A 16,320-nucleotide genomic window follows, 5' to 3' on the forward strand; every position below is an offset into this window, starting at 1 on the left:
GGTTTGAGGACTTCGAATTTGAGGTGCCAGCATTGAGAGCAAAAAGTATTCTAAGGAATACTTAGATGCTTGCTCAAGAACAAGAGACAATGCCAAATAAAGTGCAAGCATCTACAACGGACCATAATTTCATTGCTCTAGTAAAAGATGCAAAAACACATGGCTCCATTGAGAAAGGACATGAAGTACAAAAATAGAGACAAGGAATATCACTGCAGAAGCGGTTCAAGAGCACCTGAAGAAAATCCAAGCAAAGAGCAAGTTGAAGACTTACCAGGCAAGGCAAAAGATGCTTCGAATAAGATTACGCCATCACTTACTTCGAAGGAATTAAGAGACACCTCAAGGCTCAGTACAAGCTTGTGACTACTTTGCATTGCTCCTCAGTAATAGGACACCTCAAGCCTCAAAATGAGCTAAACGCTACTTTGTATAACTCTTCTGTCTACTCTGTATAGATGTTCACTACTGCTTTGTATTGCTCCTAATAGAAGGACACCTCAAGCTTAAAAATGAGTTGAAGGCTACTTTGTATAACTCTTGAGTCTACTTTGTATAGATGTTCACTGGTTTAGGATTATTTCTGTACAATATTTGGAATCATCCATGGAAGATGACTCAAGGGTTGGCATGGGATAGCCAGTTTCTCATTGTTGGAAGGAGGTGGCATTGGACAAGCAAAAGTGCAAACTTTGTATGTTTGCTGAGTGTTGTTGTATTCATCAACAGGGTTATCATCGACACTTGCAGTAAAAGGAGCAACTATAGAATTTTGACCAGATTGTATGTGTTTGCCTTCCTGAATCCTGTCCGAAATATCATCAGTATCCACGTTATGAAAAGTAACAGTGGGACTTTGATCAGCATGTGTTTTCTTAGCATTCTTGTTCTGAATGAAACTGGTACTACTGTTCGACAATGTCCTCTTCTTTTCGAACTTCTTTCTTGCAGGGCCATGAACACTTTTACTGAAAGGAAGATGAGGAAGCGGTAAAAACTTAGGTCCAGATCCACATTCTCCTGCTAGCTCTTTCCCAATTCTGTTTTGTTTACATGAGGCCCAACCATTCATATTTGGCTGGTACTCCAGTAACTCATTTTCAGCAGCAAGGGCTACAGCTTCGAGGGCAGCCCTTGCAATTGCAACAGCCTTAGCTTTGCTGCCGCAGCTTTTTCCAGAGCTATGGATTTCGCTTTGACAACTGCCTTTGCAGCCTTTGCTAGAGCAGCTCTAGCAGCATCCACCGTTTCATCGTATCCATAAACAAGTGCCTGCTCTCTTGAAACATTGCTCCTTCTAGTTGGTGTGTGTGTGTGTGTCTGTGAGAGAGAGAGAGAGAGAGAGAGAGAGAGAGAGAGAGAGATCATTTCAAGTAATCCACATGAGGATATAGAGCGAGCTTGCTTTACATTTGCTTAAAATAGCATTGTGCACATCCTGCCACTAGCGGATCTCAACAGACGACGTTCTGGATAGGAATCTCCTCAAGCACTTCTTGCGCTTCCTCAAGCGTACTGCATCTGGCATATATGCTGACCAAGACAGTGCCAAGCATGATATCTTTTTTGATCAGCCTGCGACTCACAATATAACTCTGGTTTTTTGTATCCATATCAGCATCTTGCACAGGGCCACATGCCTTCAAGATGCGTGCATAGGCGATTGTATCTGGAAAAAGAATCTCACTTCGATCTAATGAGAACAAACTAGAGCTTTCTATTGTGGCTGAAATCACTACATTCGAAGAGCCCACACTCCGAACAGGAAGCTCCTCAAGCACTTGCGTGGACCCACATGATGATGTAAGTATACCCTCCAAGACGGAACGGTAAGTGGCTGATTCGGAGAGACACACTTGCTGTTGCTGCACATATCTCGCAATCAGTGCATTTGAAGAGACGACATTTTGGACAGGAACCTCTTCAAGTACTGTTTGTGCTTTCTGAAGTATGTCATATTTGGCGTACACAGACAGTGCTTACCAAGTGAAGAGATGGCTTGCTTTGCATCTGTTCAGAACAAGCCCATAACCTTTTTTTGTAAATCTCTGCAGCTTCCAAACAGCAACATGCCTTTAAGCTGCAAGACTAGGTGACTGCATCTCCCTAAGACTAGGTGACTGCATCTAGGGAGATGCGCTTATTTCATGTAGAGAGTGCTGCTCGCTTTGCATCGCCTGGAAATATTCTAGAGCTTACTTCGAAGGAATTAAGAGACACCTCAAGGCTTAGTACAAGCTTGTGACTACTTTGCATTGCTCCTAATAGAAGGACACCTCAAGCCTCAAAATGAGCTAAACGCTACTTTGTATAACTCTTCAGTTTACTCTGTATAGATGTTCACTACTGCTTTGTATTGCTCCTAATAGAAGGACACCTCAAGCCTCAAAATGAGCTGAAGGCTACTTTGTATAACTCTTGAGTCTCTTTTGTATAGATATACAGTGCTTTAAGATTGTCTCTGTACAATATTTAGAACCATCCATGGAAGATGCCTCAAGGGTTGGCATGAACTCTATCTCCCTCTCTCCCTCTCTCTCTCTCTCTCTCTCTCAACACATCCTGATCAGTACCTGAAGTGATGTACATATTTTACTTTCCAAGACAATTTTCTTAACGTACATGTGTCCTCTCTCTCTCTCTCTCTCTCTCTCTCTCTCTCTCTCTCCCCCCCCCCCCCCCCTCTAAGACATCACATCCCAAATGATGATAGTTCACTTCTGTAAATAACTATATGTTAAGTCATATTCAGAGTGTAAGCTTTAATCACAATCAATAAGCATTCTCACCGTCATTATATTAGCTTCTTTGGTCATGGACTTTGCAATTTCTCTTGGAGGACAATTGCCTTCAGTTTTAAGCTAACAATTTAAATAAGCAAACCACGTTTGTGTGTCTGTATGATTAGCCCGATTATAAAAATAAAAAAGAGCAAAAAAGGTTGTCAAAAGAAAGGTAGAACCAAAGGGGGCACAACCCCTGCACAAGGTTGGCTAGTTATGTTGTTTATCAACTTCTCAAGATGTGATAAGAGTCCTATAAGAGCGAATACTTGAAACATATTCCACCGGCAGTGCCACTCGTCCTACAGACGCCTTGTTATTTTCCTCAGTTTTTCCAGGATGAACAAACTGAACACACTTTTTCTTCGATAGCCTTCGTCGTTTTTTGTGGCTGCATCCTTGCTCCACCCCTATGCGGAGGAGCTTGCATGCAATTTGTTCGCAACTTGTGGGCAACTCTGCTAGTGATTTTCCCCATGAGAACTTGCAGGGTTTGCAACTTGTTGCGCACAAGTTGGGAACCAGTTCCCCATGTGAAATGTCTCATAAATAGGTGTGACCTTGAAAGTGTTGTGATTTAATATAGATAGGTGTGAACTTGCAACTTGTGGTCAATACAACTTCCTCACAACTTGTGGCCGGTGTGAACTTGAAGCTTTTAGTGGTAGGTGTGAACTTGGTCTAGAAGAAGCGTAATATAAACTTCGACTCATGGAAACTTTCAGTGATAGGTGTGAACTTGGTCAAGAAGAAGCGTAATATGGATATGTGTGAACTTGGTCAAGCCGGCTCGTCGAAACTTTCAATGTGAACTTGGTCAAGAAGAAGCGTAATATGGATAAATGTGAACTTGGTCAAGCCGACTCGTCGTGTTCAAGTCTGCTTGCAGCTTTATAACAGGAAAAGTAGCAGCAGCTTGATGTGCTCAAACCAACAGGTGAGCGAAATATGAGCAACTGTCGTTATATGCTCAAGATTGCTGGTGGAGCAGAGGTTGAGCCCAAGATGACCCATGACCTGCCTTATGTGCTGAAGCTACACCCCATATAGGGGATATGCTGCAGCATAAAGATGGACGTGCAGAAGAGGGCTGAAGGCCGACATCCTGACGACGTGGTTATTACAGTCGACGTACCTACCACATCCTCCTCGGCAGCTCACGGTGATGATAAGGATCTTCCCTGGATCTTCCTCAACCACTCTGGCCACCAGAAGGCCGAGCTTGTGGAGCCCCTCTACTATGCCCTCCACCATACAGGACACAGGCCCTTCTTCGACCTTGATTGCATCGATTCTCTGCCCAGTGGCCATAGCTACCCGACCCGCATCTTCCAAGCTTGCCTAGCCTGCAAAATGGGAGTGGTGGTGCTGAGCGAGGACTACGTGCAGAGCCTCTGGCCCATGCTAGAGCTGCAGTACCTCCTCCGCGGTCGCCCCGAACGCCCCATCTACCCTCTTTTCTATAAGCTGAAACCCTCAGATCTAACCACTCCTGCAAATCTGGAGCGGTGGAAAAAATGCTGGGCCAAAAACGCCCATCATTGGCAGAAAAGCGTAAAGAGATTGCAGGAGGACATAATTTCGTCCTGCAGTGGCTCGCGTGGCCTCCAGATCAACCTAGATCTAGAATCTTGGCCAGCTAATCTAGGAAAGCTTAATTATAGAAGTGGAGACGTGGATGCCCAAATGTTGAGCTGTTCGGAGAAAAGCGCCTACCGCAGTAGCCGTGAGTACATCGATGCAATTGTCGAGAACATCTGTGCTCAGCTGCCTCCACCTTCCAAGTATTCATTGAAGAAAGGCATAAAGGGGAAGGAACGCATGTGCGAGGTATTCTCACGAGTCACAGCTCTCTAGAGGATCTCATATTTTACGCTGCCGTTGCCCACTTGATCACTGGTTTCAATTTTCATTCGAATTTCAATTTGTTTACTGCAGATGATCCATCAAGTTTTTACGCGAAAAGGCAGCAAGGGAGAGGATGAGGTGATCGCCATTGGAGTGCATGGGATTGGAGGCTCCGGAAAAACTTCTCTGTGCAAAATGATGGCCAACTTCTATGGCAATGAATTTCCGGGGAGATCTCTTTATCTGGAGCTTCCTACTCCAGGAGACAAGGCAATCGATAGTGACAAAAAGATGCTTTTGCGAAATATCAACGACATTCTTCCGGCATTCACGTCTGCTACATCTACCAGACGTGGTCCGAAAGTGTCGAGCATCGATGAAGTAAGGAAAATTTTGAATCTGCACTATATTTTTGTTATGCATAGCTAAGTATAGCTTAGGATACGTTGTCGGGGGATATGTGTTCGCTACGTGAGCCGGGCAGGCGTCGGGTCTCTGGCTGTGGGAGTTGTGAAAGAGAGAGAAAACGAACAACTGATGCAACTGACTCTGGCAATCGCCGTAATATCAATTAATTGATCAATATATTCGAGTACAACTTAATCTTTAGCCAAGGCGGGCTGTTAACAACACCGTCACTTGGATCATCTGCTAACTAGGAGTTTAAGCTCTCGCTTTACAGAATCAATCGGACGACATCGGGCTTAACAGAATGATTAATCAAACATTAGCTGATGACGGTGATGGAAATTCCTCCTACCGCTTTATCTGCTTCAACTGACCTTAGGTTCTGCAAATTTTATCTTTCTATGTCGATCTTTCCCTGCTTCGATAGCACTCAAGAGCTTTCTCTGGCCTACTACCTCAATTACCAACAATAAGCTGCAAATTTGCTTTAATTATCTTCAGGCTCTATATGCCCTTGATGAACGGGTTCGATGGAATCAGCTTATTTGCTTCTTTACTTTTCTCCTGCTCCGCCTTCCTTGCTTCACCACTTTCTCCCGCTCCGCCTTTGTTACTTTACCAAGGTTGAAAGCGAGAGAGAAAAACCTTGTCTTTGGTTACCTTTTTCTTTATGCTTGACTTATGCTCGTCGAGAGAGAGAGAGAAATCCCTCCTTTTCCTTGACCAAGCTTTCTCCTTGCTAAGCCAGAAGAGAGAGAGAGTGGTTCCTTCCTTAGCAAAGGCCGGGAGCGAGACTTGTGCCTTGGTTAGCGAAGGAAGAGAGTGAGAAAGAGAGAGAACCTCCTCCTTGCTTGCTCCTTGGTTCTTGCCCTCGTTTTTCCTGCATTATGCTTCTCCTTCCTCGTTGCCTCCTCGTTCTCCTCTTGCAACTTTTTGCTTGCCATACCCCTCGTGCAAAAAAAAGGCGTCCTATTATTAGCGTGCCCCTTCCCTTCAATAGTGCCGCCGCTACTGACGTGGCACGGGAACGGGCACCATGACGTGACAGGGAAAAAATCGAGGTGCACGAAACGCGGCGGGATTAGCACCAAACTGCTGCGCCGTGAGCCTCTGAGTTTTTCTTGCTTCTTCGGCGTCGTCGTTTACGGCCTTCCATGGGCTCTACGAGCCCCTTTCCCTGAGTCTGCGCTCGTCAACTGCTATTGCCCGCTTGCTCTTGCTTTTCTTTTTTTCCCCCTTACACACTAAAACTCCTCCCTTATTAAACCTTGGGCGGTCATTGACCCACTTGCCTTGGGTGGCCTTGCCTTAAGTGGGTGGCCTTGCCTTTAGGTTATGGGCTTTGGGCATCACACATGGCATACATCTTGGCCAAGGCAATGCCTCACACGACTTCAGTTTCCAAGATCCCCTGACTAGCAATATCACCTTGAATTCTGTTGCCCACTCTAGTGTATTGAATGCCACCATAGCTTTCAAGATGCAGGTAGAGGTGATTCTATTTGCTGGAAGGCATTCCCTTCGCACTCAATTGTTTGTTTCTTGTATCAATTTCTTAGATGATGCAAAAATTATCCGGCTCAGTAGTGCGCCAGCAACTGACACCGGCCTCAAGTCGTATTCTCTCATCAAGCCGTAAATTCCTTTAGCCTTCTCAAATTGCATAAAATGGATACAAACCTTGCTGAGGCTTCAAAATTTCCTAGATGGAACACCGACCGAGCGGACCAAACTGGTACGGAGCCGGCCCCCGGCGAATCTTTAACGGCTAATATCTTGGCAACCGGAACTCCGATCGCTAATCTCTAAAGACCGATGCTAATCTTTAACGGCTAATATCTTGGCAACCGGAACTCCGATCGCTAATCTCTAAGCACTTCAGCCCTGTGCATTCATTTCATTTATGTCACCTCAGTTGCAGTTGCCCAATCCGGTACAGATCTGCAATCGACTTGAACTTTAAATTGCCATAACTTCATCACCGTAGCTTCTATCTACGAGCCGTAAAGACAGGACGGTAGAGCACTTCAAGCACTGTAGTTTTAGATCATAATATTCCATTTGTGCTCACTTCAAGCATAATCATTTTTGGCATCATTAAGGCATCTGTTGGCCCTTTTAAGCCGCATCTGACATACGTTAATTATTAAACTTGGCTTGTTATCAAGCCCTGATCACTGCTCAGTAAATGTGTAGGCTTCAAAGAAGCTTAGCTTGCATTTCTCTGCTCTTTTTCTCATCATGGTAGCGGAGCTGCACGACAACGTAATACAACCCGCTCGCTATGAGGTAGGGGGTACCCAGCTGGGGAAAATTGGAAAAATGATAGAATCACGCCAGATTCGTTTCGAAGCTGAATGGGAGGTGTTGAAGTTTGCAGACAAACGTCTGAGCGAGGGGGGAGATGCGAGGCGAATTCGGCTGCTCATGCTCCTGCCACATGCTGCAGTGCTCTGCATCCTGTCGTGTAGGGAACTAGCAGCTATGCGGGCGTAGGAGGTTCAGGCTATTTTTTATATGCAGGGAATTGTGCTCAACATCGCAACACCTACTCCATGCTGTGTTGGCTACGAGAACATTGTGAGGTCGTACCATAATTATGTCGCGCGTTTGAACTCCTCATCCGCCTTTTACAGTGAGAGAGATCTCAACTCAGATCCGGAATCTGAGAAGTATCCGATGAATATAATATCAGCGGAGCGAGTAGAATTGCCAAAAGAAAATGGAGAAAGGGTTCATAAAGAGCATGCCTTGGTTCGCATGAGCCGTTTAAAAACTTGTTCTAAGGGAAGAGAGAAGAAGGGGAGACGTGGAGGGAATGCCATATTCAGCTCCTTCCTTTGCGCACGCTCTCACTTTCTCTGTCTCCATCGCTCTCTACAAAGGCCTGCATCACTACTCTCTCTCTCTCTCTCTCTCTCTCTCTCTCTACGACGGCTTGCATTGCGACTAATTATTGCCTGGTGTGCAGGTCTGTGGTGCAGGTCCGTAGCATTGCTTGAATGCCTTCTGCTTGCCTATTGCAGATCAACAACACTGATTGAATGTCTCCAGCTCGCTCTGCTTCAACACTGGTTGAAGGCCAGTTATTGAGACCTGCATTTGAAGGAATGTTGACAGTTACTCGCAAGTAGGTGGAAAAGCGAGGCAAAGCGTACATGCGGATGAGCATGATGGGCGATGGCAATGGCAATGGATGGAAGGGTGTTAAGAGCATCATCCACACACCCTTAATGTTGTTGATAAGAATTACAGAGAGATAAAGACAGCAAGAGAGAGAGATAGAGAGAGAAGTGATAACCAGACATCCCAAGACATGTTCTCTGTTAATGATTGAACACCCAATGATGCGTACAAGGAGGACTCCTCCCTTTTATAGGAAAATAAGAACACCCTTTGAATCCCCGATGCCCCTTTAGTTACACCTTTTGAGATCCCCTCTACTAAGAGTGCATTCCCACATGAAGGTACACGAGGCATGCTCCACACTCCCAATGCGGTCAGAGATCAACATCCTGTGTAGGAAACTCATTGAGCACTTTCTGTGCCTTTGTCAATAACCTCCGGCTCACAATCTCACTGTGTATTTGCTCTCCCTTCGCAATTGCTCATCCACTGCATATCTTGCGAATTCAGCAAGCGGCGGCCGGTCATGGTGTCAATAACCCCAGCAATTCCTCCTGGAATTCCTTGCTTTTGGCAGTCTGCATATATAGATGCACCCAACCAGGCTCCTCATGAGAACTCTCTTGCTCTTTGGGTACCCACACAGAGAGGATCTCCCTCTCTCATACCGTATTCCCCTGACACTGCATACCTCGGCCACCCTCAGCATGGTGTCCCCTCAATCTCGTGCTCTTGGCAATGGCCATCATCACCAAAGGGTGGAGGTTCGATCAACTGCGTGGTCGCCAAGTGTTAAGAGCATCATCCACACACCCTTAATGTTGTTGATAAAGAAGAATTACAGAGAGATAAAGACAGCAAGAGAGAGAGATAGAGAGAGAAGTGATAACTAGACATCCCAAGACATGTTCTCTGTTAATGATTGAACACCCAATGATGCGTACAAGGAGGACTCCTCCCTTTTATAGGAAAATAAGAACACCCTTTGAATCCCCGATGCCCCTTTAGTTACACCTTTTGAGATCCCCTCTACTAAGAGTGCATTCCCACATGAAGGTACACGAGGCATGCTCAACACTCCCAATGCGGTCAGAGATCAACATCCTGTGTAGGAAACTCATTGAGCACTTTCTGTGCCTTTGTCAATAACCTCCCGCTCACAATCTCACTGTGTATTTGCTCTCCCTTCGCAATTGCTCATCTACTGCATATCTTACGAACTCAGCCAGCGCCGGCCGGTCATGGTGTCAATAACCTTCGCAATTCCTTCTGGAATTCCTTGCTTTTGGCAGTCTGCATATATAGATGCACCCAACCTGGCTCGTCATGAGAACTCTCTTGCTCTTTGGATACCCACACAAAGAGGATCTCCCTCTCTCATAGCGTATTCCCTCGACACTGCATACCCCGGCCACCCTCAGCATGGTGTCCCCTCAATCTCGTGTTCTTGGCAATGGCCATCATCACCAAAGGGTGGAGGTTCTATCAACTGTGTGGTCGCCAAGTGTTAAGAGCATCATCCACACACTCTTAATGTTGTTGATAAAGAAGAATTACAGAGAGATAAAGACAGCAAGAGAGAGAGATAGAGAGAGAAGTGATAACCAGACATCCCAAGACATGTAGCACTTGGAAGCTCTTTTTAGCACTTTGAAGCACTTTCACCCTCCTGCAAATGCTTGCAGGGTCTTGAAAGTGGTTAAAAGTGCTTAAAGTGCTTAAAAGTGCCTCAAAGTGCTCTGAAGTGATTGCAGAATAAACTTTTAAGCACTTTGAAAAGCATTTTGATACAAATTTAAGCACGTTGAAGCACCTTCAAGCACTTGCAGGACTTTGCAAGTGGTTAAAAGTGCTTCAAAGCGCTTTAATATCCTTGCAGCTGGTTCAAAGTGCTTGCAAAGTGCATACAAGTTACGCACTTTTTAGCAGTTGTTGGCATTTGTAGACGGTTTAAAATTGCTTGGAAGTGCTTGCAAGTGCTCAATTTGTCCACTTGCAGTACTTTGAAAGGCACTTGGAAGCTCTTTTTAGCACTTTGAAGCACTTTCAACTACCTGCAAACTCCTGCAAGTGCTTGCAGGATCTTAAAATTGCTTCAAAGTGCTTTAAAGTCGTTAAAAGTGATTTGGAGTGATTGCAAAAAGCACTTTTATTCACTTTGAAAGAATTTTGAAGCAATTTTAACCACTTTGAATCTTCTTCGACAAGCACTTGCAAGAGTTTGCAAGTGGTTGAAAGTGCTTCAAAGTGCTTTATTGTGCCAAATGGTGGTTCAAAGTGCTTGCAAGTGCATAAAAGCTAGGTACTTTTTAGCACTTGCAGGCATTTTGAGGTGTTTAAAAGTGCTTGGAAGGGCTTGCAAGTGGTTAAGCTGTTTGCAAGTGCTAAATAGTCAAGCATTTTTTAGGGCACTTGCAAGCAAATTCAACCACTTTTATGCACCTGCAAGAACTTGTAGGTATTTCCAAAAGTTTGCATGTGCTTAAAAGAGCCTGTAGGTGGCTGAAAGTGCTTAAAAGGTCAGCACTCTCAACCATTTTTAGCACTTTATACACTTTAAAGACAGAGAAGATTGGAGTACCTACATGGCTGACACCTCCCCCTTCATCCTTGTAGCATCATTGAATCCAAATGACTTGGAGAGCACCCTTGTAAGGGCTCCGATTTCAGCCTCCTTTTTGGCAATTAGAGCTGCATTTTCTGTTGGAGAGGCTTTCAGATTCTCCACCTCCTCTTTGAGGCTCTCCACCTCTGTAGTGATGGGTGCACAAGCTAAGGAGGTACCTTCGTTGCACAACCATAAGTCCCACTTTGCAGCCAGGACTGTCTTTGCAAACTTCCACTTCTCTTCTGCCTTCACTGCCTACTACTCAAGGTCATTGGCAAGATTATCCACCCATGTTGTGTAGAGGAGCTGAGAGGCTGTCCACAAGTGTTGTAAATGGTGGCTGGATGCCGTAGGACCGTCCACAGCATTCTCTATCAGTCCTTCAAATGTGGGGGCTTCCTTCACGCTGTAATCGGACATGAACTTTTGTTTTTCCCGATTGAGTCTACCTTTCTAGCTCTTGACATTCTCTAATACTTGATCTCCAACCAAAGACCATGCAATCTTATGGCTGTCGGGGTCTGCTTTGGCAACATCGCAGTATTCATATGCAAACCCCCTCACAAACCTCGTCATGAGGTTGTCGTTGGAGGGGGCAGCCTAGTAGACCTTCTGATACAGAAGCTTGCATGCATCATAAAGGTGGTCATGCACTTGGTGGAGAAAGATCTTAGTCTTCTTATTCTCTGGCACCTTGAACACTATTGACCACTGTTCAGCTGGCAGGACATTGTCTGTTAAATCCCTGGGCAGCTTGCCTTCCATGCTCAATCCATATTCCTCATGCAACTACAATACTGCAATGCTGCAATGCAGAATAGAAAAACTTGGAAAGTACCAGATACTCCACCGATCTTGTAAGCAAAGCCATGGAGAAAAATGATTTGCAACCAACGCTGAAAAATAGGATTTTTGGCCATGCATTGCCATGAGGCACATAGATACGACGAAAACGCGATGTAGAACTCACCTTTCTGAGCATATTTTTCAACCGACAACATGGATTTGGAGAGGGAAGTTTCTGCAGTCGTGTTTGTTGCTGGGGTCTCCAGTGTCATGTTGGTTGTAGGGGACTGATGTGTCGTGGTTGTTGAAGGCATCTGTTGTGTCGCATGTGTTGGGAGGGTCTGCTGCGTGGTGGCTATTGCAGAGGTCTGCTGTGCTGTGGTGTTTGTTGCAAGGGACACCTGTTGTACCAACTCCGTGCTCTAAGTCGGGTTTTTGCACTTCCTGGAGGGAGTGTTCTTCTTGGGAGTCATCTCTGCAGAGGATGCTATTGCAGCCTTTATGCTTCCGTGACGGGGGCAGAGCTCCACCAAGGCTATGGCAAAGCGCGACGGGTGCAATGGGGGGCAGAGCGCGATGGCTACAACATGCAATGGGCGGAGCACGAGCTATGGGAGCAGAGTGAGCACACAGGTACAAGCGGGATTCCAAGTGACAAGCTAGTTGCATGAGAGGAAAGGAGAAAGAGGACAAAGTCCATGATGACTGTAAGTTCGAAAAAAGGGGACCCACTCCACCCCCTAATGGCTCGCATGCATCTAGACTATAGGTACATAAATTATATTGCCTACAAATTTAGAATTTCCCTCTCCCTCATTTCCCAAATTTGAAAAACGTTGAATTTCCCTCCATTTAGGTGCTATTGGTGGTACCACCAAAAGGTACAAAAAGTGGTACCACCTAAACATGCTATCACCCAAAAGTAGTGTTTGCAGGTACAAAATGAAATTCTCTATCCGAGACTACAACCTTTGTTGGAATTATAGAAGTAGGCATGAGGACAAGACGATGCTAATATAAGTGGAGTGCTAATATCTAAAGGAGATCTTACAGTATTCAAGCAGCAGATGGTGGACAGGAATTTAGAGTAAAGGATTAAGAAATTGAACCAAGCGCAACACATTCCAAAAAAGGTGGAGCATACAAAGCAACTAGTGATTGAAGCAAAACAATATGAAGCTACAAAGGAGCAAGGTGCAAGTGTAGCAGAGAATGTGACTACAACAACAGTTGTTGATTTAAAAGTTTTGTAGGACAAGCAGACAAATTCTATGCATGATCCAGTCATTGTGGACTGATCACATACTTTGCAATTAGTTGGTGAGCAGATATTTTTGTTAACCTATGTTTTGGGATGAAGGGATATCATATATGTGAGTCCGAGTCGGATTTTTTGGAAATCCACCACCCCGCCGTGCCATGTGTTGATACTATAGTATTTTGTAAATCTTAGCTTATGCTCGATCAGATTGTACTTAGTCAGATTTTTCTTGATAAGTTATGCTAAGTCAAATGTTACTTACTCGAATCATACTGAGTTGGATATGTTTGAGGTAGTTGTAACCACCTTCATGTCGAGTAGTTTAAAAGTGGCCTCTTGGATCAGCTGAAGAATGTGTTTTTCGGGATGTAGCCATGAGGAGGAAATCTTGTAAGCTCTTAACTCTTTTTTTTCATGCAATTCTCTATGTCTCCTTTGTCTCTAATATGCTTTGTGTTATTTCTTGCTCAATCAAAAGTTCATGATGCAAGTCCTTACTGTATTTGATCTTTTATCTCGTAGTTTTATTATGTGTTATTGAATCCCAACACAAGACTCTAGATTCCTTAGGAGAGTGAAGGGAGTGTAAATACAGCTAAGAGTGCAAGATATTGAGTGTGGTTAATAAGTATGCTAATTAAGCTCTAGTCTTTGATATCATGAGAGATGACCACACTTAAGTGAAATAATATAGACTAAGCATAATTGACCACTTGAATTGTAATACAATCACACTACAACATATAGTAACTAATAAAATGTGTGATACAAATGAGAAGAACTATATACTTACATGAGTTGAGAAAAAACTAAATAGGAGTTCTTCTTCATATAGGGCATTTATACACTTTATTTAGGAAATGTAGGTAGATTCACTAAATTATGTGGTTTGGTATAGTGATTTAAGATAAGTTGGATAGATCCATTCACTCTTATATATTAACAACTTACGAAAACACACACACACACACACACACACACACACACGATGTCGTGTCTCGGCACGTTTACAATGTGAATTTAAATGTTCACCTCTCTCTTTATGTTTCTTGATATGAGAGAACAAATGTGACAATGTACATAATGTCATATATGTGAAAACGGTTGCCACGGCTGTAGTTGTGTACATATCTTACTAGCGCAACGAGGCCCAAGACGTGGCGCTAGCTTTAAAAATGTACAAATGTCAAGTGTTTTGAAGTGGCACACTTGTTTTGCCTAGAAAGTTCAATGCGGGCGACCTCAACCAAAAATAGCAGGTTACATACACATGCGTAAAAGATGTATCTTAAGTCTTTGCTAAGAGGAAAAATAAGGTTCAACATAAAATTTGAGCCTATCAGATTTTTTCACAAATTTAGAGACTTTTCCTAGCTCGTTGGGGCTTTCTACAGGCCAAAAAGGTATTTTTGGGCTAAAATGGCTAAAAATGATCCAACAAAGGTAAAAAATGGCTCAAAATGACACACACACTCATGGTTCCATGACTATAAGAAGTTGAGGAACATTTTAGAAGAACAATAACAGCTCATTAGCCTCTTTGTGAAGGGATACATAGCCTGCTTCTATGGTATACTAGTGCAATCTTGTGTTGTTTCCACTATGTGTTTGAGGCTGTGATCAGGCCACCAATTAGGGTTTTCCCTATTTAAATAATCACTTAGGCTTATCTAATGAAGTTATAAAGCTTCCATGAAATGGCTACGATGAAGAATTGAAGCGTTAATTTAGCGGTTTTATAAAGGCGAAAGAGCACTACATCTGTGCAATTGGGAGCGAAGCTACACCAAATCTTCACACACACAAGAGTTTTCAATTGCTCTTTGTTCTTTTTCAAAGTGAAACTTTCATGGCTGGAGTTTTGTTCATTTTTGGTGTGTCTTTTGCTTCAAATATTTTGCGACTTACAAGATTTTGCTACGAGATCTCACAGTCAGATGCTCAGTGCTTTCCTAGCCACACTAGGTACTTCTTAACAGAAATTGACTCAAGAGAATGAAAATTATTATCTTTAAGCATTCACTTTAAATCCTATGGAAGAGGTTAAATTTTTAATGCCTTGGAGTTCACATCAATACTGAACTCTCTCTCTCTCTCTCTCTCTCTCTCACACACACACACACACACACACACACACACACACACACACACACACACACACACACACACACACACACACACACACACACACAGGGGGTAACAGAGGGGTAACTTTTTCCTAGTTACCTCTCTTCACTTCACTAATTTCACCTCGAAGAAGTGCAATTGGATTTGCAATAGCTAGCTGATCCTCCCCCCAATTACGCATTTGTGTTACCCCCCCCCCCCCCCCCTCTTAAATTACGCGAGTGTGTGAGTTGTATTCACATCAAAATGTTTAGTCAATTGAATCTTACTTCTTACCCCCTCCCATGTGGGGATACCCTTAGTGGATGCATTTGTATAAGCTAATCATAACTCTACTACTACTACTATTGGCAACACTTTTAGAAAATCCTTTTATTAATGAGATTCCCTTCCCCCGCCTCAGTTGCCTACCCTAAAGCCTAACCCTTTGTATGTGCCCGAAATGTACCGCACATGACCGCATTGGGAGTGTCGAGCATGCCTCGTGTGCCTTCATGTGGGAATGCACTCTTAGTAGAGGGGATCTCAAAATGTGTAACTAAAGAGGCATCGGGGATTCAAAGGGTGTTCTTATTTTCCTATAAAAGGGAGGAGTCCTCCTTGTACGCATCATTGGGTGTTCAATCATTAATAGAGGACAAGTTCAATGCTGAATGTATGTCAAATGCGGTTAAAAAGGCCAAGAGATGGCTTAATGATGCCAAAAATAATTATGCTTGAAGTGAACACAAAAGGAAGATTATGATCTAGAACTATAGTGCTTGAAGTGCTCTACCGGCCTGTCTTTACAGCTCGTCGATTGGAGCTACGGTGAAGAAGTTATGGTAGTTCGAAGTTTGAGTCGATTGCAGATCCGTACCGGATTGGGAAACTGTAGCTGAGGTGATAGAAATGAAAAGAATGCACGGGCTTGAAGTGTTCACTTTGTGGAGCACATCAGTCTCTTCAGTTCAGTGATTGGAGTCCCGGTCGCCAAGATATTGGCCGATTAAGATACACCGGGGGTCGGCTCCGTACCAGTCCAGTCGGCTCAGTCAGTGTCTCAGCTGGGAGTTTTGCCTATTGTCCAGAGTTTGGGATGCTGGAGTAGTAGTAGCTTGATGAGTCTCATGCTCGGGATGTCATTTCATGCAGTGCTTGGCCGGCAGTGGTCGTAATTGGAAATACTCGGCTGACAAGAAAAAAACTCTGACACTTTTTAGCGGATGTGATGGGAAGGCCTTACTTCAATGCAATCACCTAAACTTGTATCTCAAAGGTATGTAGGATTATATGAGAGGTTGATGCGGGCATCGAAGTTCAAGATGATAAGGTTAGTCAAGGACTGCTCACAAAGAATGCCGTGTTCGGCAGTGCTTTGCTAGATATGTATG

At 44.0% G+C, this 16,320-nt stretch overlaps 1 protein-coding gene across 1 annotated transcript in view; it reads left to right on the forward strand.

The window, feature by feature from the left end:
• Positions 1 to 3,620: 3,620 nt before the first annotated feature.
• Positions 3,621 to 16,320, forward strand: part of LOC147429656 (uncharacterized) — a 39,536-nt gene continuing 26,836 nt past the window's right edge. The window contains exons 1-2 of the mRNA XM_086495922.1: positions 3,621 to 4,613; positions 4,722 to 5,012. Coding sequence (XP_086352048.1) covers positions 3,855 to 4,613; positions 4,722 to 5,012 — 1,050 coding nt within the window. The 5' untranslated portion in view covers positions 3,621 to 3,854. The remainder of the gene's footprint in view (positions 4,614 to 4,721; positions 5,013 to 16,320) is intronic.

This window comes from Adiantum capillus-veneris, chromosome 22, assembly GCF_014529385.1.
Source record: "Adiantum capillus-veneris isolate H3 chromosome 22, ASM1452938v2, whole genome shotgun sequence".
Taxonomy (NCBI): domain Eukaryota; kingdom Viridiplantae; phylum Streptophyta; class Polypodiopsida; order Polypodiales; family Pteridaceae; genus Adiantum; species Adiantum capillus-veneris.